Source organism: Mus pahari, chromosome 19, assembly GCF_900095145.1.
Source record: "Mus pahari chromosome 19, PAHARI_EIJ_v1.1, whole genome shotgun sequence".
In the NCBI taxonomy this organism is placed as follows: Eukaryota; Metazoa; Chordata; class Mammalia; order Rodentia; family Muridae; genus Mus; species Mus pahari.
Genome location: NC_034608.1, coordinates 62,672,759 through 62,698,438, shown reverse-complemented (window position 1 = coordinate 62,698,438; position 25,680 = coordinate 62,672,759). Strand labels below are relative to the sequence as shown.

The window sequence follows — 25,680 nt, the reverse complement described above, 5'->3', positions numbered from 1 at the left end:
TCTCTCTCTCTCTCTCTCTCTCTCTCTCTCTCTCTCTCTCTAAGTTTGCATTTACTTGCCTCTGTACAAACATGGAAATGTAGTATTTCCACCATCCCAGTGATACAGGAGTTAGTATAAACCCAGGGGAGGCTCTTCCTAATGGTAATGAGAAGGGCTATCTGGGGCTAACAAGCAACAGCGGTTGGATGGGTTATGTGTTATACATCCCAATTATTTTTTAGCCTTCTAGGAACTTGAGAACTTATTTTATTCTAAAAATAAAAACCCACTGCCTCCAAACCAGGCTTATTAAAATCTCATTTCCTTTTTTGAAAACGTAAAACTTTCTGAAAACACTCTGAATTACCTGGAGTCAGGACTCTAAAGTGGGCATCTACAAGGTTATACCCCACGAGGCTCTCCCTGTCTCCTGCAAACTGTAATGGCCACCTAAACAGACTAAGCAAATCGCCTGCCTAAATTAAGCTAAAAATTAAAAAATTCAAAAGATGACAGAAAGGCAGTAATTTTAAGGTAGAAACTAAAAAGCACACAATGAGGGACAGTAAAATGGCTCAGTAGGTAAAGGCGCTGGCTAGTCACGCCCAGGGACCTGAGTTCGATCCCCAGGCTCCACATGGTGGGAGACCAGAGCCCACGCCTACAAGTTGTTCTTTGACCTCCATGTTTACCTATGTGTGGACACACAAAACAAACAGACAAACAGGAAAGAGCCACATACAGCTTGTACAGTGTAGCTTGTATACACTGTACAGGGAAGTGCAGAGGGGCCAGGGAGTCAGGTTCACAAAGTGGCAGAGAGACCCTGTCCTAAAACAAGGGGGAAAGGCAGGGACTACCATCTGAAGGCTGTCCTCTGACCTCTGCATGCATACAATGGTGTTTGCAAATCTGTGTCCTTACACACGAACACCCTCTCCTCTCTGTCTCTGCCCCCCCCCCCCGTCTCTGCCTCCCCCTTGGAAGGTGAACAAACGAAAGAAAAAAAAAAGTATGGCAGGGCAGATCCCTGTTGAGCACTGAAGGCTGCAGGCTTGTCTTCCCAGCTGCACCTCTAAAGCCACAAGCAGAACCTGTGGCTCACTAATGACTCACTGGAGAGCATGGCATACATTTTTTTTAAAAATTTTTTTGGAGACAGAGTCTCACTAAGTGGTCCTGACTAGACTATGCAGATTAGTGCGGCCTTGCATTCAGAGAGATTTGCCCGCCTCTGCCTCCTGGGTGCTAGGATTAAAAGTCTGTCCACCACCCCCAGCTTCTCCCGGTACTCCACTGTTTGTAGAATATTTGGCCCATTTGACTACTGATAGTCACTTCAGAGGTTCCTACCTGCCATCTGCTGTGAATAACTCTGTGTGAGCCCTGTGTGACTCAAACTCAGACACCTGTTTGAGTCCCTGCTTTCAACACTTGTGTGTGAACCTGGAAGGGGAACTGCTGGATGATATGTTAATTGCATGTGTACTTCGTAAGATCCTGTGATGTGCAAGGAGGAAAAGATGGAGGATGGAACCTGGTGCACCTCCATCCTTTTGAGAGACACAAAGCCTACAGGGCAGCCATCAATCAAAGTGTCCTCTGGCTATCAGACAACTGTGTCCCACATCTCCCAGAGCCCTGGCACACGGCTGGTTCTCAGTAAATGTTCAACAAGGAATACATGTTGCTTACTGTTTTTCCTCTAGTAAAAAAAAAACTAAAATTGTCCAAGAAGAGAAAGAGAAGGACTGTGTGTGTGTGTGTGTGTGTGTGTGTACACGCATGCACATGTAGGTTGGAGGACACCCTCAGTGGTGTTCCTCGGGAGACTAGGCTAAGCTGGCCGACTAGCGAGCCCCAGAGATCTTCCACCTCACCAGTGCTAGGCTGACAAGTTGCCACCACAACTGGTCCTTCACATGGGTTCTGGGGACAGACCTTGGGTCTTCTCACTCGTAGGACAATCACTTCCCAACTCAGTTACCTCCTTGCCCTTGGTCAGGTTGTAAACCAGGGGCACAGATGTATCCAGAGAACCCAGCAAAGGTCAGTTAGACCACCCTTCTTCCCCAGGGCATACAGGATATTCGTGAGAAGACTCAGCCCATTTGTGTATCAGAGAGAAGCGCAAACACAAACAAGAGGCTTCTTTCCAGTGGGTGCCCCTGAGACTTATCAAAGTCAACGAATACAAAGTATTTCTAGAGATGGGGACTAATACAGAGACCCACAGCTGGACAATACGCCAAGAGTGAGGGACCTTGGAGCATCTGGTCCTACATGGGATGTCTTCCCCTCGGCTCAGGGAACACTAAGGAAGAAGAGATGGAAAATCGTAAGAGTCGATGGGGACAGAAGAAGGCCTTCTAGACACAACAGGACGGACACAGAGATGAACTCGCACAGACTGCGGCAGCACGCACAGGGCCTGCGGCTAAGCCAGGCGAAGGCCCAGCACTGAGGGGAACTGAACACAAGCCCCCAGCCCTAACTTAGAAGCTATATTCGATTGACAACCATTCCCAGGGGAAAAACAAAAAAGGGACACCCCTTGTCCAGGAGGTGACCAACACACAATAAAACCAAAGGTATTTTTGGAACTGTTGTCTCGATGCTTTTTTTAAAAAAAAACAAAAAACAAAAAACAAAATCTTTACTGGTCTTTTTTTATCTATTATGATTTCTGATTTTGTGTTTTAATGGGTTTTGTATGCCTGTGTGTGTGTGTGTGTGTCTGTGTATCTGTGTGTCTGTGTCTGTCTGTCTATTTGCTTTGTTATTTTGATTTGCTTGGATTTGTTCTGTTCTGTTTTTGTTTGTGGTTTTACTGGCCTGTTCATTTTCTAAAGAGAGAGAAAGAAGGCCAGGAGTTGGATGGACCTGGGAGATGAGGGGAGGGAAAGAGTGCAGAATATACTGTAGGAAAAAGTTATTTTCAATTAAAATAAAAAGAAGAAGAAGAAAACCTTCCTCTAATTGTTCACCTGCAACTGTGTCCTTACTGGCATTCTCTGAATGTTCAAACTCTGGATTTTAAACTGCAGGATTAAAGTTCAAATTCTCAGTATGGACCTACAACAAGAATTCATATTCTTTCCAATAACCTGTGCTGCTGCTGCAGTGGGGCCGAGTGAAGAACCGTGTGTGTGTGCATGTGTATGTGTGTGCATGTGTGTATGTGCATGTGTGTGTGTACATGTGTGTGCGTGTGTGTCTAGGCTGTATCCCACACTTACCTGTAGCTGCTGCTCATACATGTGTGCCAGTGGTAAGTAGGAAATCTGTGTGTCACTGGCATTCAAGGTCAGTGCACTCTGGAAGACAAAAAAACTTAGCGGGGCGCACGCAGACAAGTGGGGGGACACAGCAGTTGCCTACCTCTACAACGGTCTCAAACATATGGGCGAGAGGCAAGAAAGATATCAGAACATCATCTGTGGAAGCGATGAATGCATTCTGAAAGCAAGGACACCAGCAAGAAGAGAAAAGTTAAGACTTCCAGGGTACCTCCCGTTTCCCTCAGAGCAGGGCACACGGCCCCTCAACACTCAGCGCGGCCTCTGCCATCTGCATTTCTTTTATTTCTTTGCCTCAAACAATACAAAGTGTATATATATATATATATATATATATATATATATATATATATGTATATATTTTAGTCTTATTGGGGATGAGACTAGGGCAGTGCACATGTTAACAAGTGCTCGACCGCAGGGCTGCATCCCCTATCCCAAAGCAACACTCCGTCAAGTAGAGTGGAAATCATACCCGATGACCAAGCATAGCCACTTCGGAACTATTACCCACCTCCCCGTAAAGAAAATCTTGCCCAAACTGGAGTGCTGAGAGACCATGTGCTCCGAGTGCTTCCTCTTTCAGTTACGACACCCCAGTACCAGGCAGGTTCCACTGCCCCTTAAGCAACATAAGGTCTGCCCCCTGACAGGACAGCTCTGTTATAGTGCAGAGGGAAGCAGGAAGAGGTCCCCAGGACCTTGGATTGATGGTATAAATGGTTCTAGTGGATGAGCTGGAACACCAGTTTTATCTTCGAGCCTCCCTTCATCTCAGGAAAACACTCAAAAGTGTTTACTGCAACCTCAAAGCTGGCCTGAAGAGATTTGCTTTCCTATAAGATCCCAACCAAGAGGAACCCACGGGCAGATTAAATGTGGACACCTGGCTGTCCTCAGAGTGGGACTTCTTAGGGATGGGTGGACGCAGAAAGGGCTTGCATGTAAGTTCATGTTATTAACACAAAGAAGGCTCACCCACACACTTGCTGTCACACCGATCAGATGTGAGGAGAGTGTGAGTATATGTACGCTGGTGTGTGTGTGTGTGTGTGTGTGTGTGTGTGTGTGTGTGTGTACTGAAGCCAAGGTCTCAAACACAGAAAGCATGCTTTCTACTGCTGAGCTTCATTGCCGGCACCCATAGTTTAAAATTTTCTGATAAACCACAGAAATCATGCCGGTGTCGTGGCTAGAGGTTTTAGAGGTTGCCAGTGCTTCTCGATAGTGTAACTATTTTTCAGTGAAGTTCTGTCATCTCGAAGACCCTGAAGGTCTACTAGGAGATTCAAATTTCACTTTAAGTGACAATACAGCATACCCCCCCCCCCAAAAAAAAAGTAAGGGGTGAGAATAAGAAACGTGAGCGTGGAGTAAAACCAAAACTCAGTCCCACATCCACCACAGAAAGACGTCCACGTCTCCAAGCCATTAGATGTAGACAGTCTCCTGCCACGAGCAGGGCTATAGAATACTCCCGAGAGCTTGCGAAAGCATACTGTTAAATGTATGCTTTTAAGAGATGGTACCTTTGCAAAGATAGGCATGCAAGCTATCTTTGGAGTTAGGGACTGAACTCTGGCCACCTCCCAAATTCACACAGGACAGTCCTAAGTCCCATGTAGCGGGAATAGGGTCCTGATATGACTAGATTTGGGAGTAAGTAGGCTCCGACCCAGCAGCCTGGTGTCTCTCTAGAAGAGAAAGGGACACCAGAGGACCCAGAAAGAGGCAGCCGTCTGCAAGCCCTGAAGAGAGCCCTCACCAGGAACCAAACTTGCTGGCAGCTGGTCCTGGACTCTCAGCCTCCTAAACTGAGGGAAATGAACATCTGTTGTTTAAGCCACGTGGGCTACAGTGCTTTGTTAATGGCAACCCGTGCAGACTACAACCCGTGGACAGAAAACCTTAAGAGGACAGGCAATTAACTAGAGTTTCAGACTTCAATCTTTCTCATACAATGGGAGTCAAACTGACTATAGAACAGAACAGTGTGATTTAAAACCTTCAGCTAGCCGTCTCTAACATTCATTGGTAACTTAAAATTCGGTTGCTAACACTTTACTAAAGCCACTGAGAGGTTTTTTCCTTTCTCTTTCCCTAAAAGTACAGGGTGACATTCAAATGAGAATGTCACATGAGAGCCACCGAGAGGTCCAGCTGGTGATTCATCCTAATGTCACAGTAAGGCTTCTGGGCTTAGGTCCACAGGTAAAGCATCTGACAGAAGGGGGATCCTGGCCTTACTACAGTCCAGGTCTCATTAACACCTCAGAGTGCTTACATACAATGTGGGCCTGATAGAGGAAGAGGAGAGATTTACTTCTCTCTCTCTTGGGGCTTAAAGCCAATCAACGAATGTGAAGAACCATAACAATAGTCTCAAGGCTTACCTCTGTTGCTTTTATAAAACCTGAGCAGTCATTCATAATGTTTTGGTGAGTGATCATTGCTCCTTTGGGGTTGCCTGCAGAGCACACAGGAAGGAGAACAAGGTTAGATATTCCAGCCAAGAATGGCAGAAACCCTCTATCATCAGGGCCTCGGCTAGCTCTACTGTTGGTATCCTCTGGATAGCCAAACTGAGTCATACTAAATTTCTGAGACGTTTTAAAGGAAACTCACTATCATGAAATTATCTTAAATATTCACTAAAATCTTCATGCGTATCAACAGAGGAAGAAACCTGGGACTCTTATTCTGCAGAGACACTGATAGAGTACATCTGAGGGTCACTTTCAGTAATCTGAGTTAACTAGATGGTGCTCTCAGATCCTGAGACTGTCGCACGGAGCAACCTTTCTCGGTCCATGTCTATCTCTTGTTTTCTTGCTCCCACCTATAATTAGTTAACACATACCTGTAGTTCCACTTGTGAAACAAATTATCGCAAGATCTTCAGGTTCTGGAGGCTGAAGAAAAAATTTTAAAAGAGAGGGTATGAATCAGAATAGAATGTATCAGTCCACCTGCATTTCCAACAGTCTCCAGTATGGCCGGATGTTGCAGAGAACAGAGCTGTAGAAGGCCGTAACAGTGCTTACCTTGGGCTTCACTCTGTTCACTCTTCCAAGGTCCTGAATTAGAAGACAGAGAGGAAAAAACCTTCAGTATTAAGATTTTCTAACTATAAAGAGTACAAAGTCAGGGCTGTGGAGATGGCTTGGCAGTTAAGAGCCCTGGCTGGTCTTCCAGGGGACCCAGGTTCCATTCCTAGCACCCACATGGCAAAACCCATCTGTGAGTCCAGTTCTAGGGAATCTGATTGCTCTTTCCTGAACTCAGGTGCCACCCACATGTGCTTCAAATACATGCTGGCAAAACACCCATACACATTAAAAAATAAAAGGAAGCTCCCCTCCCCAAGTTACTGCCTTTACTGCAGATTACTCTCATAGCTGGCTAACACCAGTTCCAAATTAAATGAAGTTGAGCAATGTTAAGTAACAGAAGTATCTATTGTTCTGGGAAGTCATTTTTCAGTTGTCCATCTCTTATACAAATCACATAAATGGCCTTGGAAATAGGATTGATTCCAAAGACAGCATAGGCCTTTGCACTGCATTCCAGCCCCCTCCCTCTTCCTCTGATGGCCCTTAACAAAGCCTCGCTCTTGAACATAACCCTGCTGGTCCTCAGCACCCTCTGCCATCAGAGAGTGTGCTCCCTGACCGCCTGGCTCGGCCTCCATGAGCTCTCTGCACCCATGGGGGAATAACCCTCCTCCTGACTGAAATGCCATACACAGGGAAGGAGGATTTGGGAACCCTGAGCTGCAGCAGGCTGCGAGGGGGCGGGAGGCGCTCCGGAGTGGGCAGAAGATGGAGCTAAGCTTTGTCTCTAGAAGCAGCTGCTCCTGTGCTGATTCTGCATCAGGTATGTGCTCCAGTTACTGCATTAAGTAGCCTTCAAATCTACTCAGTAAAACAGACAAACAAACAAACAAACAACAACAATAACAACAAAAATTAAATATATTTTCCTGGGGGTCATTTACATTAATCTATATTTACTTTCACAAGTAAATGGGAACTTGAGAATACATTGGCACCTATCACAAAATGCAAATTAGGTGGGCATGTCTAGGGCTCATGCACACTTTTAATCAATTTAATTTACATACACTATAGACCACAGGTTAGTCACAAGAACACTGATGTCTAAGGGTTGGGCACTTACACACACACCTATAATCTGTGGCAAGAGGATGGCTTGGGCCCAGGAGTTCCAGATCAGTCTGAGCAACATTCAAAGCCACCAACTCAAAACAAAACACCAAAAACCACCCCACAGCCGACAAGGAACTAAAGCACAGCACTTCTGTAAAGTATTTTCCATATACTCTTTACTGACTTCAAATTTCTGCTCAACTATTCAAATTTTTCTCCATTTTGTTGTTGAGGCAGGAGCTCAGTCACGTAGGCCATGCGGATCTCAAAATAGGTAGGCAGCTAATGATGACTTGGAAATGATCCTTCCCAAGTGCTGGAGCCACAGTCATGCACTACTATGCCCAGCTAATACTAAGCGACTTCTAGATTCTTCAGTTGATGCCCAATAGGATATAAAGCCATAGTCTCAGACAATTTGCTTTTAATGTAGGGGAACAAACATGACCCCCACTGGTATATTATTTGCAGGGAGGGCTTCAGAGACTTAAGTTTGTCTTGTTATTAATTAGAAAAAAATGATTAAGCCGGGCGTGGTGGTACACGCCTTTAATCCCAGCACTCGGGAGGCAGAGGCAGGCAGATTTCTGAGTTCGAGGCCAGCCTGGTCTACAAAGTGAGTTTCAGGACAGCCAAGGCTATACAGTGAAACCCTGTCTCGAAAAACAAAAAAAAAAAAGAAAAAAAAAGAAAAAAATGATTACTTTAAAAAGTGGTCAATTTAGATTAAAAATTAACAAAGCTGTATTCTAGTGAGTGGCACCTATGAGTAATAAAATTTGTTGCCTAATGAAAATGCATTAAAAAAGTAAAATATATGGCTGGGTAGATGGATACAGGAGTAAAGTCAGACGAAGCAGATGTGATAAAACTTTAACCACAGACTCTTTAGTATGAAGGTGGTAACATGACTTTATGCTGTAGTACTCAACAGTCTATATGTCGGAAATGTTCATAATTAAGATATAAAGGTTCAGATATTCCAGAACACCTATGTTCTACCTTGATGCTACAAATATAGGTATTACTATAAATATAGATTAATGTAAATGACCTCCAGGATCAACTATAATGTGAATTTTATATTCTTTTCTTCTCACTTTTGGTTTACAAAAATGTCTAAAATGCATAAATTACATTAAGCAGCTAAGTGTAAAACAGGGTTTCAATATAAACCCTGCACTACAATCCTCATTCATTCATTTGTTCATTCATTCATTTATTCACTTCATTCATTTATTCATTCATCAAGTAACATTTTAATTTTCATGCAGTGGTTAAAGAAGGCAAGAGGAAAGAACATGTCATGCGTGCATCTCAGAAGCGGGGACCGAAAGGCAGTTAGGGGAAAAGATTTCAATAGCATGAAAGACTACAAGCAAAAACAAAAACAAAAACAAAAACAAAAACAAACCCACCCCAGTATAAAATTCTAGGTAAAAAGCTAGCTACACTCTAATTTCAAAGTGCAGCCTAGGCAAAGAAACATCTGGAGTTGTCCTCTGTACACCGCGTGCATGTCGGTGTTGGGATAACGAGTTTCCCTGACTCCTGGTTCCTCAGCACAGGCTCCTCAGACCCTGCTCTGTAGCCTCCCATTCTCCATAGAAGGAAGAGAACTACTACATTAAAAAGGAAAACCGTACCTCTAATGGTTTTCACAAAGAGATTTACACCTTCCGTGACAGCGCAGCTTCTTCTATGGACCCTATCACCTACGATGCCCGTGTGAAAGGATTTTCCACTGGCTTCCTTGCTTCCTAACCCAAGGCCAGTCAGTGTTGGGGACAGATCGTATGTACCCCACTGATTCTAGGACAGTTAAGTTGTGCTTAAACTGAAAATAAACCATTATCAAAACAAAAATAGAGAGATCAAAAAGTAAGTTGTGCCAGATAGTTTTATGTCAACATGACACAAGCTAAAGCCATCCAAGAGGAGGGAACCGCGATTAAGAAAATGTCTCCATAAAGTCTGCCTGTAGGCAAGCCTATGAGAATGTTGTAAATTAGTGATCTATTGGGGAAGAGTCCAGCCCGTGGTGAGGGGTGCCATTACTGGCTGGTGGTCCTGGGTTCTGGAAGAAACCAGACCGAGCAAGTCATGAGGTGAAAGCCAGTAAAGGTGAGACCCCTCTATGGCCTCTACATCAGCTCCTACCTCCAGGTTCCTGCCTGACTTCCTTCAGTGATAAGTAGTGATGTGGCAGTATTAGCCAAATAAACTCTTTCTTCTCCAACTTGCTTTTGGTCACAGTGTTTCATCACTGTAATAATAAGCCTGACTAGGACGGAAACGAATCAAGAACCTATGATTGAAATTCACTAAGATCTATAGAAGAAACCTGGGGAAAGAAATGATGGCTCGGAGGAGGCACTCGCTGTTCCAAGAATGACCACCAGCACCCAAGTGGAGAAGAGAGAATCAACCCCACCAACCTGTCCTCTGATATCCATGCCTGTACCACAACACACACACACACACACACACACACACACACACACACACACACACAGAGGGGTGGGGGAAGGAAGTCTCAACAGAGGGACAGGCGAATGATGAGACAGACATCTGTGTCTGGCTTGGTTTCAGAGACAAAGGCAGTTAAGACTCAACAGAGCATACAAACTACACACATCCACCTGTGTGATGTTGAAGGTCCCAGTGTCTACTGGTGTGGTTCACTGGTACCAAGGAAAAATATGAGGACTACAGTTCCCTTCGTGAGGCTTCTGCAGGTGATATATTAAACTAATACTGGGAACTGGGCATGGTAGGGTGGTGAGCTTAACACAAGCCAACTTGACCCAAGCTGGGGCCAGGTGGGAAGAGGGAACTTCAATGGAAAAAACGCTTCTATCACACTGTCTATGAGGGCATTCTCTTGATTAATGATTGAGGAGAGGACCTGGTTCACTGTGGTGGTAGCAACTCTGGGCAGGCTGTATAAGCAAACAAACTGAGCAAACTATGGGGAGAAAGCTGGTTGACAATTCCTCCATGACCCTCCTGCCCTGATGTCCTGTCATGATGTACTGTGATGGGGACATGTAGGCCACATAAACCCTTTCCTCCCCCAGTTGCTTTCGGCCTTTTTAACACAGCAACAGAAACTTAACTAGGACAAGTGAACTCATTCCTGCGATCCCAGCATTTGGGAGACCAAGGTAAGAAAAGATTGCTACAAGTTCAAGGCTACCCTGAGCTCCACAGTGGGTTCTAGACCAGCCTCGACTACAGAGGTGGACCATCTTACAAAAAGGAGGCCAAGCAAAACAAAACCCAGAAGCAACTCTTAGCATGCAGGCCTAACCCTGGTCCAGCAGGCAGATGGGAATTTTGTCCCGTATCTTTAAGTGGCTGAGCAGCAAGTGACAGTGGCATTGGGTACCATACCCAGTCCTTCAGAGACATGGGCTGTGGAAGGACTCACCTCCAGAGCTTTGAGGCTGATGACTTCCACCCCACACTTCTTGCCTCGTTCCACCAGATCACTGCTGTAGGAGTCCATGATGACTATGATTTTAAGGCATGGTGTTAACTTGTTTTCTACACCTTCTAATAAGAGTTTGGCTTTTTCTGGCTTGTCAGCAAAAATCACACCGAGTTCAGCTGTAAATGAAGAGGTGATAAGGAGTGAGCCCTAGGCTGCTAAAAGCTTGACTGTACCATAAGACACACTGATACTAGCATACCAGAGCGATGCGCACTGAAACGTAATATCCCCTTCCAAGCAGATATATAAATGTAAAGTCACCGAATCAAGCCTATACCTAGGGCTATGGTGGCACAAAGACCAAGGACATACCTTTGTTTACTATGTAGGTGATGGCGTCAGCTCCAAGGGTGTCATAGAGTGGAACAACCACCATTGAGTAAGAGAAGCATCCTTGCTCGATGATCACCCACTGAATGGTAAAAGTCACAGAGAGAGAATGAGATGTCTCCCTGGAATCACTGCCAAGGGCAATGCTCAGAGTCAAATTAGAAGCATCCACTACAGCAAAATTAAAGTCTGTCTCCCACCGTGCACCAGGTTCCAGGAGAGTTCAGAGCAAACAAAGACTTGCTCCTCCTTTTAAACTTTTTCCTATTCTCGAAACCTTCTCCTTCTATCCCTTTAAAAAATTAATCTTTAAGTTTGCATACAACAATCTGCCCTTCCTTAAAATCAAGGTGAACGGATACAAACATGCGAGGAAACAATCATTACACGCTAAGACAGCGGCTGGCGTGGCGTGCGGGTGGAGTGGGTGGGAGCTGGGTGTGGCTTCTAGATGGCTGTTGATGCAAAATGTGGAGCATGAGGGTGACAGGGAGAGAGAACAGCAAGAGCCTGTGGTGTCCAGGGCTGGGAAGTCAGTGAGCAAGCAGGCTGGATAGAAACCTGGCTTAGGGGTGGACTGGAGTGAGCCCGTGCAGTGCCAATGGGTCTGGCCTACTCCATGGGCCACGTGGAACAATAAAGTATTCGGGAAGACACAGGCTGTGTGTGGGGTTTGAGGAAGGATAGCTGGGAACAAGAGAGGAAGAATGTCTATAGATCAAATAAAAAAGTTGTCTTGTCTTGAAAAAAAAAAAAAATCCCCCTAGTAAAGTGACCAGGGACAGCAGTGATACGTTAACTAGTCACCTCGCCACTAGCTTCAGCTGCCTAGAACTGACTGATCTCCCAGGCACATGTGGCTCAGTCCCTCTTCAACTTCAAGACACGCCCTTATCTCAGCTGCACTTTTCAAACGACACACAGGATGCTGACTGAGCACAGCACAGCAAAGGGAGCAGCTGCCGTGGGAGAGGACTGCTCGGTCACAGGCACGTGGCGTGGACTCGGTGCTGTTCCTGAGGTTTTTGTTTTGTTTTGTTTTGTTTTAAGATTTCCTCCAAGACTCTACTCAGGAGCTCTCCTTGGCCGGGCTCCCACAGTCCTTTCCTATATCCACACCTATCACATTTCAGAGAAACCATCAGTAATCTATCCCTTGAAATAAAGGATTTGTTTTGTGGTTTACATAGATGATAACAATTCTATTGATGGAAAAAGCTTGGATCTGTCTCTGAGATTCAAAAGAAAAACCAAGTCACCCCATGAGACTAAGCAGGGGCCAGCTGTGGACAGTGATGCCTCTTCACGGAACATGTGACCCAGAGACAGAAGGACTTATAAAACCAGACACAACACAGGGACAGGAAAGCCAAGACACCTTTCTGGACATAAACAGATATAAAAAAAAAATGATGCTTGAATTTTTCCAAGACAGTTATTGCTGATACAACTCGTTGGCAGTACTTTAAAAGGAACACCCCATTTTACGTCTTTTTTTTTTTTTTTTAATTATTTTGAAGTGTATGTGTAAGTGTGTGTGTGTGTTTCTGTGCGTGTGTGTAGGTGCCCATAAGACCAGAGGAATTGGAGCTCTGAGTACCTGTGAGCCACCTGATGAAGGTGCTGGGACTGAAACTCTGGTCTCTGGAAGAGCAGTGTGTGTGTGCTCTTAACTACTGAGCCCCTCAAGCCTCTTTTCTTAAGTACTACATGTGAGCCTCCGTAGTCAAACAACAGCTGCATATCTATAAGGAGAGCAGCTCATAGTGCATATTTCACAGTATTTTAGGTTTGGAAATTTGATCAAAAGGAAGGCTCAGACCGCTCAGGAGGAAGGGTTTGCTACTAACAAAAATGTATCCAGGCTTCTCTGCTGTAATTTATTATTAATAACTTATTAACTCTGTTTATCCAGTCTCAGAGGTAGCCCTTGAAGGGAAGAAACTTCTGATTTGACACTTTTTTTCCTATAAATTTTGCTTCACAACCTGAATTAAGAAAACTCAAAACAAAACAACAAAAAATTAAGGGGAAATGATTTTTTTTTTCTCTTGAAAGTTGAAGAGAAATTCTTAGTTCTCATTTTCCATACCTGGAACTTTCTAAGACAAACCACAAAGCCATACACTCAGCCAAAACCAGAGAACAAAAGCCTAGTCCCCGGCAGCTGCAGGTGGGAGCCACCAAGGGCCCTGGAGACCCAGCCCAGTGAAGCTGCTCTCGGCCGGCCCCTGGTTAATACCTCGGGTCTGTTTTGAGAGAAGAGGCCGATGAACTGCTCCGAGCAAGGCTTGAAACCCTTGTGGATCAGCCCGGAGCCTATGCACTCAGCCAGTTCTGCCACCTGTAACAAAAGGAGGCAGAGCGCCAATTAGGAAAAAGCAGCATTCTTATTGCAAGAACCTTAAAATCTCACCAGGTGACAATCTGGCGTCCTCTCCGCTGCCAGCAGCACAGCTATACAGAGAAGGAGACCTGCGTCTCCTTAAGTCTCCTTAAAAAAAACCGCTAGCACAGCACAAGGTTTTACTCACTACAACTCAGGGTTTGTTAAGGACCTGGCTCTAGGACTCTGTCTGCAAAGCAAATTATTCTGGGTATGCAGGTCACAGATGTGTATACAGGGCTTCCTACACATGTATGTTTCTATTTTAGTGTTACAAAGTGACAAAGATGAGAGAGACACTGTTTCCTTTGGGGGTGGGGATTACCACTTGTTTGCAGTACTGTGGAAGAATCCAGGGTTTTATGCACCCTAGACAAGCATTCTAACACAGACCTCGTCCCCACTTCTTGACTTCTTCAACTGATGCAGACCAACTGCAAATTCACAATCCTACCACTCCAGCTGCTAGGATGACAGGTATCACCAGGCCTGGCTAGATCCTTCTTTCATCATTTATAAAAGACTAGAAAAGTGACCAAACACCTCAAAACCTGTTATTTTTATAAATATAGAAACAGCTTTTTAAAAACAAAACAAAGCAAGACTAAGGGTTTTTGTTGTTGTTGTTTTGTTTATTTGTTTGCTTCTTTCTGAGACAGGGTTTCTTTGTGTAGTGCTGGCTGTCCTGGAACTCTCTCTGCAGGCCAGGCTGGCCTCGAACACACAGAAATCCACCTGCTTTCCTCCCACGTGCTGGGACTAAAGATGTGTGTCACCAAGCCCAGCCAAGACTAAGTTTTTATTATTGGACTCTACAATTCCAGTTTTGAGAATTTCTTTTTGGTAAATAATACAATATCTGGAGGAGATTTTTAAAGGCCTTATGTGCAAATATAAAAATTTTTTTAAAAAGGCAAGAATACCCAAAAAAAGACAGTTAGGTGGCTGGCAAATACTACAACTATGAGAAATGCACCAAGCCTATGGTAATCATGGCAATCAGTAAAAGTGTAGATGAAAACCAACATTATAATACCCAAGGAAAAATAGTCACCATATATCCATAGCTACCCTCTTGCCCCTCCTCTTCATTAATTTCTTTGAAATGTAAATCTTAAAGCCTGGAGTTCATTCCTCTCAATAGTACTTATAACACATATCCATGCCAACAGGATGGCCAACCAGCCACGCCTCCCCTTGCCAGGGATCCCGTTGGTTTTGGTACAAGATGCCATCCTAGCCCTACCTAAGGGAAGCAGTACTGTCACCCAAAGGCCGGGTGACCGCAGAGTGGCAAAGCACCTTCTATTCCTGACTAATGCACAAGTCTGGAAATTGAGACGTGTCTGAAACTGCTTGCTGGGCTTGCTGGAGCAATGCACATACATTTACATTTATGTTTCTAGAAAGATGGTCCATTTTGTTCTTTAAGAAAAATGGCAAAGAGATCCTGACTTTCCTAAAAGTCAGTCTTGTTGGGTGAATAAAAAAGTAAATCAAGATAAAGATCTTTACAAAGCCAGAGCTGGCTTCAGTTAAATCCAGCCCTGCACCCTCTGCCAGGCCTCCAAGGAGCCTCCGGCTGAGCTATGCAAATCACTGGGCACCACCTTCAGAAAACCTCAGGGATTCTCAGTGTGCCTTGAACACACCAATCCACAACAGATACTTTCTTGTTTCTGGCCAACGAATCTATTAAAAATCATGCAGAGAGCTCCAGGAGAGGCTGTGGGGTCCCCTGTGTCCTCCACTGCCCGGTGTCCCCCACTGCCCCGTGTCCCCCACTGCCCCGTGTCCCCCACTGCCCTGTGTCCCCCACTGCCCTGTGACCCCCACTGCCCTGTGTCCCCCACTGCCCTGTGACCCACACTGCCCTGTGTCCCCCACTGCCCTGTGTCCCCCACTGCCCTGTGTCCCCCACTGCCCTGCTACAGAGCCTCCAGAAGCCACTGCCTTGGTGTTTGGAGGTGGTCTCGGTCTGTGGGCCAGAACTAGACTCTGCTTCAGTATGTTTCCAATCAGCCAGGGACTCGGGACGACCGTCCCCGCCCAGTTTCCCCGGTGCTGGGAGCACAGGTGTGAGCTAGCACTGACTGATGGGAAAAACCACATAGAAACTGGTTTGGGCTTTGGTAAAGCCAAACAGAAAGGGAAATCCCTCTCTGGTCACATGAGCTCCTGGCTCCTTCCACAGGCGAGGGATTACAAGTCCATCTCCCTTGTCTCTCTTGAGAGACAGACAACTACTACCCAAGCAAAGCCCTGGGCACGCTGGTATACTCTCTGAGGCGGGGAAAAGGAAAACTACAGGGCCTCAGGCCAAGGAGCTCGGACAGGAGCTACTCCCAGGCTGTGTTTGTGGCTCCAAAGGACATCTCCTGCCACATCCCTCAGACAGGCCAGCTACTGAGAACACAAAGGGAGAAAGTCAGTTTGTGTTCACAGGCATCATGGGATTACCTGGCCCCAGAACAAGCGTTCAGGGGAGTCTAGGAACAGAAAACCATTTCCTGGACAGCTGCGTAGGAAAAGGAAGGCGGTTCAACTGCATTTGCAGCTGCGCCTGCCCATCCTGAGGTCAGGCCGGAAAAGCAACGCCAGCTTTGATTCTGTGCTATCATAATGAAGAGAAAAGGGGACACCTTCCTGCTCTGAGACCCACTACTCAAAAACTGTGACTTCAAGTCACAGCCACCAATGAGCGAGCGAGCGGCAAAGGGAGAGTGCCAAGTGCGACTGTAGGTTGGTCCAGCCCAGCCAGCAATCATGCACCAGTGTGCTGCACCAGCCTACAGAGCCAGTCTCATGGGCTGAGTCTGACATGGCTCCCGAGGGCTCATGCGTTTAAACCCTTGGCCCCTAGCTACTGGCGGAGCCTCGGGAAATCGGGAAAAGGCAGAAATAGAGTCACAGGTTTAGACTGGTCCTGCTTCGGACCTAGTGTGGCTTTCAGTACTAAACACCTAGAAACCCAAGCCGAACACCCAGAAATCCGAGTCCAAACCAACCTCCCGTCCAGTTAGTAGCGTGCACTGAGATTGCGGTCACAGACATGAGGAGAGCCATCAGAGCCAGGGGACTCACCTCTTTGTAGGAAATCCACTCATAGGGCTGGTTTGGCTTCCGAGAACCTAAACAAGGACCATTATCTACAAAGAAAGAAAAGACAGAGATGAAGCAAAAGATGGCCTTGACCTTTAACCTACTCCTGTGTCACTTATTCCTTCCTCTCCTTATTCCTCACGGTATCAGGAAGATCCTACTCTTCAGACTAGAAATGCTGAGTTCAGATTAAAATGCTTTGTTGCCCCGGAGTGTGATGTGATTTTTATGTTTGTTTGTTTATTTGTTGTTTCTTTTTCTCTCTTTTCTTTTTTTAAAAAGATTTTATTTACTTATTTTATGTATATAAGTACTCTGTAGCTGCCTTCAGACACATCAGAAGAAGGTATTGGATCCCAAGGTTGTGAGCCACCATGTGGTTGCTGGGAATTGAACTCAGGACCTCTGGAAGAGCAGTCAGTGCTCTTAACCACTGAGCCATCTCTCCAGTTCCCTTGTTCTGTTTCTTAAACAGAAGCGGGTGTGATAAATACAGGAGAAAGACAAATATTAATGACTTTTTTATCAGTGGTTTTTGGTTTGAGACAAGGTTTATTATGTGGCTCTGGCTGTCCTAGGACTCTCCGTAGACCTGGCTGGCCTAGAACTCACAGAGACCTACCTGCCTCTGCCTCAAGTGCTTGGGACTAAATGTGTGTGCCACCACACCCAGCTAACATGATTTGTAAGAATGTTTAACCTGTGACTTTCTCTTTTATGCCAGTGGCTGACTGCAGAGATACTACTGTGGGTTTTAAGAGGAGGCAGCCAGCAGAATTTCTAAGGAACCTTCAAGCATTTACCTACAGGTCATGTGTTGGGGGGCTGGGGGAGTAGATGCCATTGGACAGGCTTTTGAGAAGTGATGGAGTTGAGTAATGTAAGCAAGAGTTTCAGTAGTTTTAAAAACTGTTCCTAGGTACCACTAATGTACAGCTAGGTGCATCTTAAACATACTAGGTTTAAGGGGGCTGGAGAGATGGCTCAGTGGTTAAAAGCAATGGCTGCTCTTCCAGAGGTCCTGAGTTCAATTCCCAGCATCCACATGGTGGCTCCTATGTATCTCCAGTTCAAGTGGGTCTGACATCCTCCCTCTTCTGGCTTCTGTGGGCACTCCGTGTACATGCTATACAGGCGAAACATGCCCATACAATTAATTTAAAATTTTTAAAATTAGATTTAAAGAGCTCTTGGCTAACTTCTGCTACTGAGCAAACTTCTGACTGTCCATTCAAAATGCTGGGCTCTGCTCATCTATACTATTCCAATCCTGAGACAGAGAGCCTATGAACAATGAAGTTTAGAATTAAATGCTTCTTGAAGGAAAAAAAGAAACAGTGACTTAGAAGCAGCTGCCTTTAATCAATGCATGTCACGAAAGCGTAAGCTTCCCTCTGTGACCTATTGAGGACCACTCATTTTCCCATCAGACATGTGACAACAGAGCAGGAGGTTGTCTGTCTGTCACAAGTACAGTGTGAGTCACACACTCCTGGATAAACCCATTCTCTGCTTGCAGAGGAAAGGACAGGGAGAAATTACCACACATCCTTTCATGTGGTTGCTGCTCGCTGACCTGCTCTCCTCAGGGAGACTTACAGTCACAGATAAACGCAGACCTTGATACCCACTTCAGAAAGTTCATGTATGAACTGACAGACAAGGAAGTTGCTTTTTCTTTACAGTGGGCGAATGAGCCTTTCATAGGAATACTTGTCTGTACACAATGGGCTGAGTAATGGGACTGTACCACTGTCAGACACTGAACGGCAGGTACTTCGAGTGCACACATACCACTTGCAGTGTATTATGGGGTAGAGAGCAAGCAATCTTCCTGACTGTAAGATCACAATCGCACTACCATGGATTTTCAGATCTATTTCTAAGCTAGGCAGTGGTGGTGCACGCCTTTAATCCCAGCATTTGGGAGGCAGAGGCAGGAGGATCTCTGAGTTTGAGGTCAGCCTGGGCTACTGGAAATGAGTTCCAGGACAATATATTGAGTACCCAGTTTGGACAGGTCCTATGTCAGTGCTGTGGGGAGGACAAAGGCAGGCCATGCCAAGCCAACAGCTCTGCGTGTGAAGGGGTTGTTGCGGAGGCAGAGGTTTGATGCTGAGAGGAAAAGGGGACGATACCCCACTGGAGACAGGAGTGGAATGACAGACTAGGAAGATGTTTATAGAGACATGAAACCAACAGGGTTAAAAGACCACTGAGTGGGGGTGGCCAGGGCAGAATTATGATGTGGGGGAGTGTATGAAGATGTGAAGGGGGACTGGCAGTGCGTTCGCTTGAGGGCTCATTCAAGGTGTATGGGGAGGGGGGGTCTGGAGAGAGGCCCAGTAAGTACCGGATGGTTCAGGGCCGATTAAACATTTTACTTTCAACTACAGGAAACACTGTAGCCCAGCACACATCGTGACTCTCCAGTAAATGAAGGATGTACTGCCCCTGTATCACTTTTGGCGACAGAGAACATCTAGAGCGCCCTATAAACTTTGAGATTGTTTCCAGACACATTATGGGAGATGGAACACCAACAGTGCTGGGTATGTGAGACCCTGGCAGAGGTGCCTTTCGGAGAAGAAGGCTGCTCGTCCCACGAGAAGCAGCAATGAAGTGTCTGTCAGTCACAGCGATGCATCTATGCGCTTACTTGACACCTGAATCCCCCTCTGGAAGCCATCGTACATCGTTCTGACATCATCGTAGTAATACACCAGGAGCTTGTCATCTTCAAGGACTGCTGATCTTCGAATACCATCAGTAGTACCCTATTGGGAAGGAGGACAGGGGCGAGCAGGGTGTTAACAAGAAGCCCACAGTGTGATGCCTTTAGCAAGGTGCATGTTGTGGCCAAATGATGTTAATCGACATGCCAGTATTTCCTGAGGCTTGTCACTTTTTTGTCATACACACACCTAAAATCTTCTGTCCTAGCAATTCTCAGGTAGATAATAAGTACACCGTAATGAATGATGGTCGTGATACTGTAACACTGACTCCCTGTGACTATTTCACTTACCGTAACACCATCAGTACCTGCTGCCATCTCTATTTGTCGGTTAGATGTAAAATAAATGCAGACAGCTGTGCAGTGACTGGCAGCTGGATGAAGGAGTGTTGACGTGCCAATAATATAAGCCAACCATTCCCTTGAAGAACCATGGCGGCTCAGGAGAAGCGAGGCTAAGACAACATGGTCATGAACGGAATCTTAGGGAAAGAAAACTGAGAGGAAAGAAAAGGAGGAGGGGAGAGGACAGGGAGAAGAGAGAGAGGAGGAGGAAGAGGAAGATGATGAGGAAGAGGAGGAGAGGGAGGAGGAGCCCACTGTTGCTGTTCACAAATTTCTAAATACCTGTCCTGCCAGACAAAGTCAAAGAGAGAGAGCAAGGACAACACCACCACCACCACCACCACCACAACAAAAATGTCCCCACCACACATACTTTTTAGTTCTCAAAGCATCAACCGACAGAACATAGAACGGCTCTACTCAGCTTGGGAGGAAACAAGAGACAATCAATTTTACTTCCGTGAGTCACCTACACTTGAAGCTCTCTCATTACAGCTGAAAACACTCCATTAGGACCTTTGGCTCCTTAAGCGGCATCTCAGGGTTAACCTCACCGGCTACTGAGTACAGTAAGTGTGAGCAGACGCAGGAGCAGATCCTTCCAGGCGTTTATTTGCAGCTTGGACAGGTGTGTGTACCTGCTGCTGAACACCTCCGCTAAGTTGTCTCCACCTGCTGGGGCCTAAAACAGCAGAAGCTGAGCTAAGGACCATAGGGGAGGTCCAGGCCCAGGTAGCTGCAGGAACCCCTCAAACACTCTTTCTACACTGGTAGGCAAGGGCTCAACTACTAGCCCTTCTTATTTCACATTTCAAAGAGGGCTCTTGACATTTACAACACTAGGAAAACCCTTGAGGGAAATTAGACCATGAGATGAGACCTTCCAGCACCACAGGAAAGGGTTGCCCAAAAAGTGGAAGCGATTACTCTGGCTTGAGGTTTGATAAAAGAAAACAGGAAACCGCCCCTAGCAAGTGGGGTCAAAGAGCAGTCAGAGTTGGCGGGCTCAGGGAAAGAGACAATACTGAGGCTTCCTAGTGAGAAGTTTACATAAGGAAGGACCAAAAAAACAAAAACAAAAACAAAAAACAAAAACAAAAACCAACCAAACAAACAAACAAAAACCCCCAGAAACAATGGACCAAGGAGAGGACAGAGGTCAGAGAAATAGGGAAATGGTAAGGAGATGAGAGGGGGTGAGGCTGCGGGGGGGGATGGGGGAGCAGAAGGGCCATTTGCCTCTCCGCCCTGGGCCAACCGCTTTCCCCACCAAGCGAAGTCCAAGCGGTCTGGCTGTCCGCGCTGCCCGTGGGGAGGTCGTCAGGGACCTCTGCTCGAGAGTGTCACAGCGATGTGGAACCCTCCACAGCATCTCTCAATACAATAGCATCTCTTTAAAAGCAGCGATGAGCCATGTGTTCCACAGAGCAGCGCCTCAGCCACCAAGTGGAGCAGTTGGGAGCACACAACCAAGGCTCAGGAGCCCGAGACTTGTGCTGTGGTTTGACCGGAAGTGCTCCCGGAGCCTCGGCTAACAATGCCTGCTCCCTAGCCAGGGCTGCCGGTTTGGAGGGCTGCTGGGAACAGTAAGGGAGAGTTTTCCTAGGTGCTTTGCCTACACAGAGAGCCACACAAAAGCATTTTTCCAGGTTAGCCTACCTTGGAACCAAGAGGCCACTGCAGCCAAGGCTCACAAGGGTCAGAATTGCTGCAAGGAGCCCCCCCCCCCCCGCGCCCCCAAAGAGGTCTATAGATGAAGCTATGAAGGTAAAGACTAAGTTCCAATAGAGTTCCAGGATGTTGGAGATGACAAGAACACAGGGTGTTTGCTGAGCAGAGGTTTAAGCACAGAAGAGAGCCATCCTAGGATGGAGGCCGTGTAGGCCAAATGTGGAAGAGAAGGGCTTCCCCAAGCCCACTGTCCCGCGCATCATGGTAACACATGGCTCTCATGCTGGGCACAGAGCTATAGGATTTGATGTTTGCCCTGCTGGCTTTGGGCCTGCCTCGCCCTCTTCCCCCCAACTATGTCACCACCCCCCCATGTTGGGCTGTTGACTCTGTGTCATCGTATACTGGAAGCGCACAGTTTCCGTATTTTCTAGGAGCTCATAGCTAAAGGACTGCTTGGAGTCTCAGCAAAGACTCTAGATATGGATTTTTGCACAGTGGCCAAAATGTGGGCTGTGGGACTCTCTACGTCAGACTAAATGTATTTTGTTATGAGATGGTCAATAGCCTTAGCCTTCTGGAGGTTTAGGGGTAGAACTCAATGGTTTGAATCTGGACTGTTACCCCACAGACTCATGCTTTGATGATGGGTTCTCCAGTTAGTCACTAAGAGAGGCGTGGAACCTTTAAAAGGTGGAGTCTAGTAGGTAGATGTGGATGACCAGATCTAAGTGTTTTAAGGTGTACCTGGTTCCCGGTTTCTGGCTGGCTCTGTTTTCCTGTGTGTGGGAACACGGACAGCTTCTACAGCCGCAGGGAACTGAATGTCCTCCACTGCCTTCCCCACTATGGTGAAGGCAAGGTTTTGAGACTGTGAAGCCATTTGTATTTCTTCCCCTGAGCAGCTGTGTCAGGTGTTGTGGCCACTGCTGTGCAGAAGTAACTAATGCATCTTGTCCTTGAGTGGACCATACAGCCCCCGAGGAATCCTAGCGAGTCTAAACAATACAAGGAAAGACAAGGGCACACAAGGGTAGGTGTGGACCCTGAGCAGCAGGTTCAACAGGTTTGTCTTTGTTAGAAATAAGTTCTGGCTCTCAAAGAAAGAGACCACCATTCCAAATGAAGTTATCTAGACAGACTAACTTCACTCTCCTGGTCAAGTGGCCAGCCGCCTAAGGGAGAACACAGAGACAGGAAAGGCACTCGGTAGTGGTGACCTGTCCTTCCCCCATTGGTGGGAGACCACCTCATAACCTTATTTGATTAGCTAGTCTGTATAAAGTTCCTGGAGTGTAGCAGGAGGTCTCTGTGTAAAGGAAGGTTTTTATTGGGTGGGGGAGGCGATTAAGAAATTTGCATGGAAGTCTTAAAAGGTGAAGAAGATAAAAAGTTTTATAGTATTTCATATTTATTATTTCTTACATCTTAGAGCCCAGGTCTACAAAAATAGACTGGGGGAGCAACTGACATTTGTTGGGAAAGGGATAATGAAGGCTGTACCTGAAACTTAGGTCAGGGGACCCAAGCCCAGCCCCACAGTCTGAGGAGCAGGATCCTAGAGACAAGTCCCAAGCAGGGGAGCAGGAGGCCAGGCCAGCACTACAGAAAGAAAGCTACCCCAGGATACACAGTGTGGAGGAACTGCTGTAGGAAGGGACAAGAGAGAAAAGGGTTTATGTGGGGAGGGGAAGAGTCATCGGCGACATGAGATCTGCCATCTAACAAGAGAGGGGAAGGCTGGAAGCATGGAGAATCACAGGTCTGAGAAACAGAGGGAGTCTGGCTAGCTGGTGACCGAGCATGCCCATCTAGTCAGGAGAACTCCATCTACTTCCCAACTCTCCAAAAACTGCTCTAGAGCAACGGTTCTCAACCTGCAGGATGTGACTCCTTTGGGAGTCAAATGACCCTTTCACAGGGGTGGCATGTCAGACATCCTGCAGATCAGAAATTTACACACGATTCAGAACAGTAGCAAAATTACAGTTATGAAGTAGCAATGAAATAATTTTATGTTTGGGGTACAACAAAAGGAACTGTGTTAGAGGGTTGCAGCATAAGGAAGGTTGAGAAACATTGTTTTAGAGGGTCACCGAATAACAGACCTTTAGGTGAATAATAACTCTAATTCAGTTTAAGCTTTCAGAGTTACTCAGTCTTCAGGACGTGAGGAAAGATGGAGGTAAAACCACCAAAGCAAACTGGGAGAAGTTGGTTGAGCTCCTAATAATGCCGTTGTCATCTTGACAACATGTCCCAAGGATAAGGTGTTTATAGTATCCTAATTATTAGCAAATTAAACTAATTAGCAAAGGCTTGATAATGAAGCAGTAAGGAGATGCCAAAGAAGAGACACAGAGTACTAAGGTACAGGTGAAGCTGGGCAAAAGGCCCCACTGCCCTTCAGTTGTAAGGGAGGGGCTGTGATCTGGAGAAGAGGGAGTGAAATATGTGTGTGTGTGTGTGTGTGTGCGCGCGCGCGCGCTTGAGGATGGACTAGACAACAGGAAGCACTGAGTTTTAAAATACATTCTATGGATGATCACAGATTTCCCCTAAAAGGATGTTCATCTTGGATAGGCGGAAGTGTTCCCTTTCGTACCAAATAGAGACGCTACATGTAAGCACTGGGATGCCTCACCTCAGTTAGACAAACCTACCGCAAGAAGGACGGCCCTCTGAGGCTAAGAGCCGGAGCCCACACGTGCTAGAACACAGAGCCTTTAATTACGGGATTATTCAAGTTGACGTAGATATTTCTAGGAAGAGCTGCTACTGAAATGGGAAATGTCTTAAGTGTGGCCCTTCTAACTGAACCTGCTTTCTGTCAGAAGGTAGGAACTGGGCTGTGTTCAAGAACGGGGCCATTATGCAGAGCCTAATCACCAAGCCTGGAAAGCAGGGGGATTACAGGTCTGCTTCAACATGGATCTGGCTTCCCAAGTTTAAAAACAAAAGAGGGTGAATCTAAAGCAGTGCAGTCAAGGCCTTTGTTACCAGGAAATTCTCCAGCATCTATAGGGGAATAAGGTCCCTTTTGAGACCAGTCTTCCCACACACTGAATTCATAAATACAGTTGTGGTTGAACCAGGCTAAATTAGAAAGTAAAAGCTCAAACTACCCATGAGGTCAGGAATAAGGGAAGGCAGGGTCAGGAAAGCAGGGAGCATCTATGTCTTGGGGGTTCTGGAGACTCGAGCTCTTGCCAGTGTTTGACAAGGCTGACAAACTCACCCCAAGGTAGTGAATTATTCTAACCTACCCTGATATGTAAAGTATAACACATTATGTCTCTGAGGATTTCTTATTAGTAGAAATGTTCCAGCTTTGCACTGCGGCCTCACTCATCTCAATCTATAAAATGGCTATGTATCTACAGGACCATAAATAAAGAGCAACTTAGGGAGAGAGGGAAACCAGAGGGAAGAGAGAAAAGGAGAAGGAAGGATGGGGGAGCCAAATAACTTCTCGGAAGACTACCAAAGGCTTGGATTTTAATGCTCAATCCATCCCATGAGAATGGCAGTGAACGGACGCACAGTCCTGGCTGCACAGGGCTGCACCTCAGCTCCCTTCCCTGGGGTCCAACCTTCCCAATATTACACCTGACATTTGCCACTTGACATGTGGCTTCCCTGCTCAATCCACCAACATGTATGTCTTTTCAAGATCAAAACTGATTTTCAGCAACAGCAGGTCCTGACACTCATGAGGTCTCTTAAGACCTCCAGCCTGTGGGAGGAACCCCACATTCCAGTGACCTCTGACCAATCATGGACAAAGTGTTTCGACAACAGTCCTAAACTGTCTCACCAGGTGAGGGACAGAGGCTGCAGGGCCAGGGTTGGTCAAGCTTACTGTTTAACTAGAAAACAACCCTTGATCTTTACTCCTTGAGGCAAATGTGGGTCAGAAGTGTCACCCACGGTCAGTGCTGGATTCCAACTAGCTGAGAGAGTACGTACGGATGGAGCTTCTCTCAGGCCGCCACCTCTCAGTAAGGATGGGCTTGCTAATGCCCCTCTCTCTCTTCTTCCTTCCTGTTCACAAGACAATGAAGCAGAGCATCAGATCCAGCTAGCCTGGCGTAGGGCTCTGCAGGCATCAGATCCAGCTAGCCTGGCGTAGGGCTCTGCAGGCATCAGATCCAGCTAGCCTG

The 25,680-nt window shown here is 46.3% G+C and overlaps 1 protein-coding gene across 3 annotated transcripts in view; it reads right to left on the bottom strand.

Annotated features, from left to right (window-relative positions):
* Acsl1 (acyl-CoA synthetase long chain family member 1) overlaps positions 1–25,680 on the bottom strand; it is a 65,923-nt gene that overhangs the window by 11,271 nt on the left and 28,972 nt on the right. For all 3 annotated transcript variants that reach the window (XM_021218646.2, XM_029532324.1, XM_029532323.1), the window contains exons 3-11: positions 19,424–19,541; positions 16,747–16,811; positions 13,519–13,620; positions 11,259–11,358; positions 10,884–11,062; positions 6,326–6,358; positions 6,142–6,193; positions 5,675–5,748; positions 3,364–3,441 (exon numbers count right to left, since the gene is read on the bottom strand). In XM_021218646.2, coding sequence (XP_021074305.1) covers positions 3,364–3,441; positions 5,675–5,748; positions 6,142–6,193; positions 6,326–6,358; positions 10,884–11,062; positions 11,259–11,358; positions 13,519–13,620; positions 16,747–16,811; positions 19,424–19,541 — 801 coding nt within the window. The remainder of the gene's footprint in view (positions 1–3,363; positions 3,442–5,674; positions 5,749–6,141; positions 6,194–6,325; positions 6,359–10,883; positions 11,063–11,258; positions 11,359–13,518; positions 13,621–16,746; positions 16,812–19,423; positions 19,542–25,680) is intronic.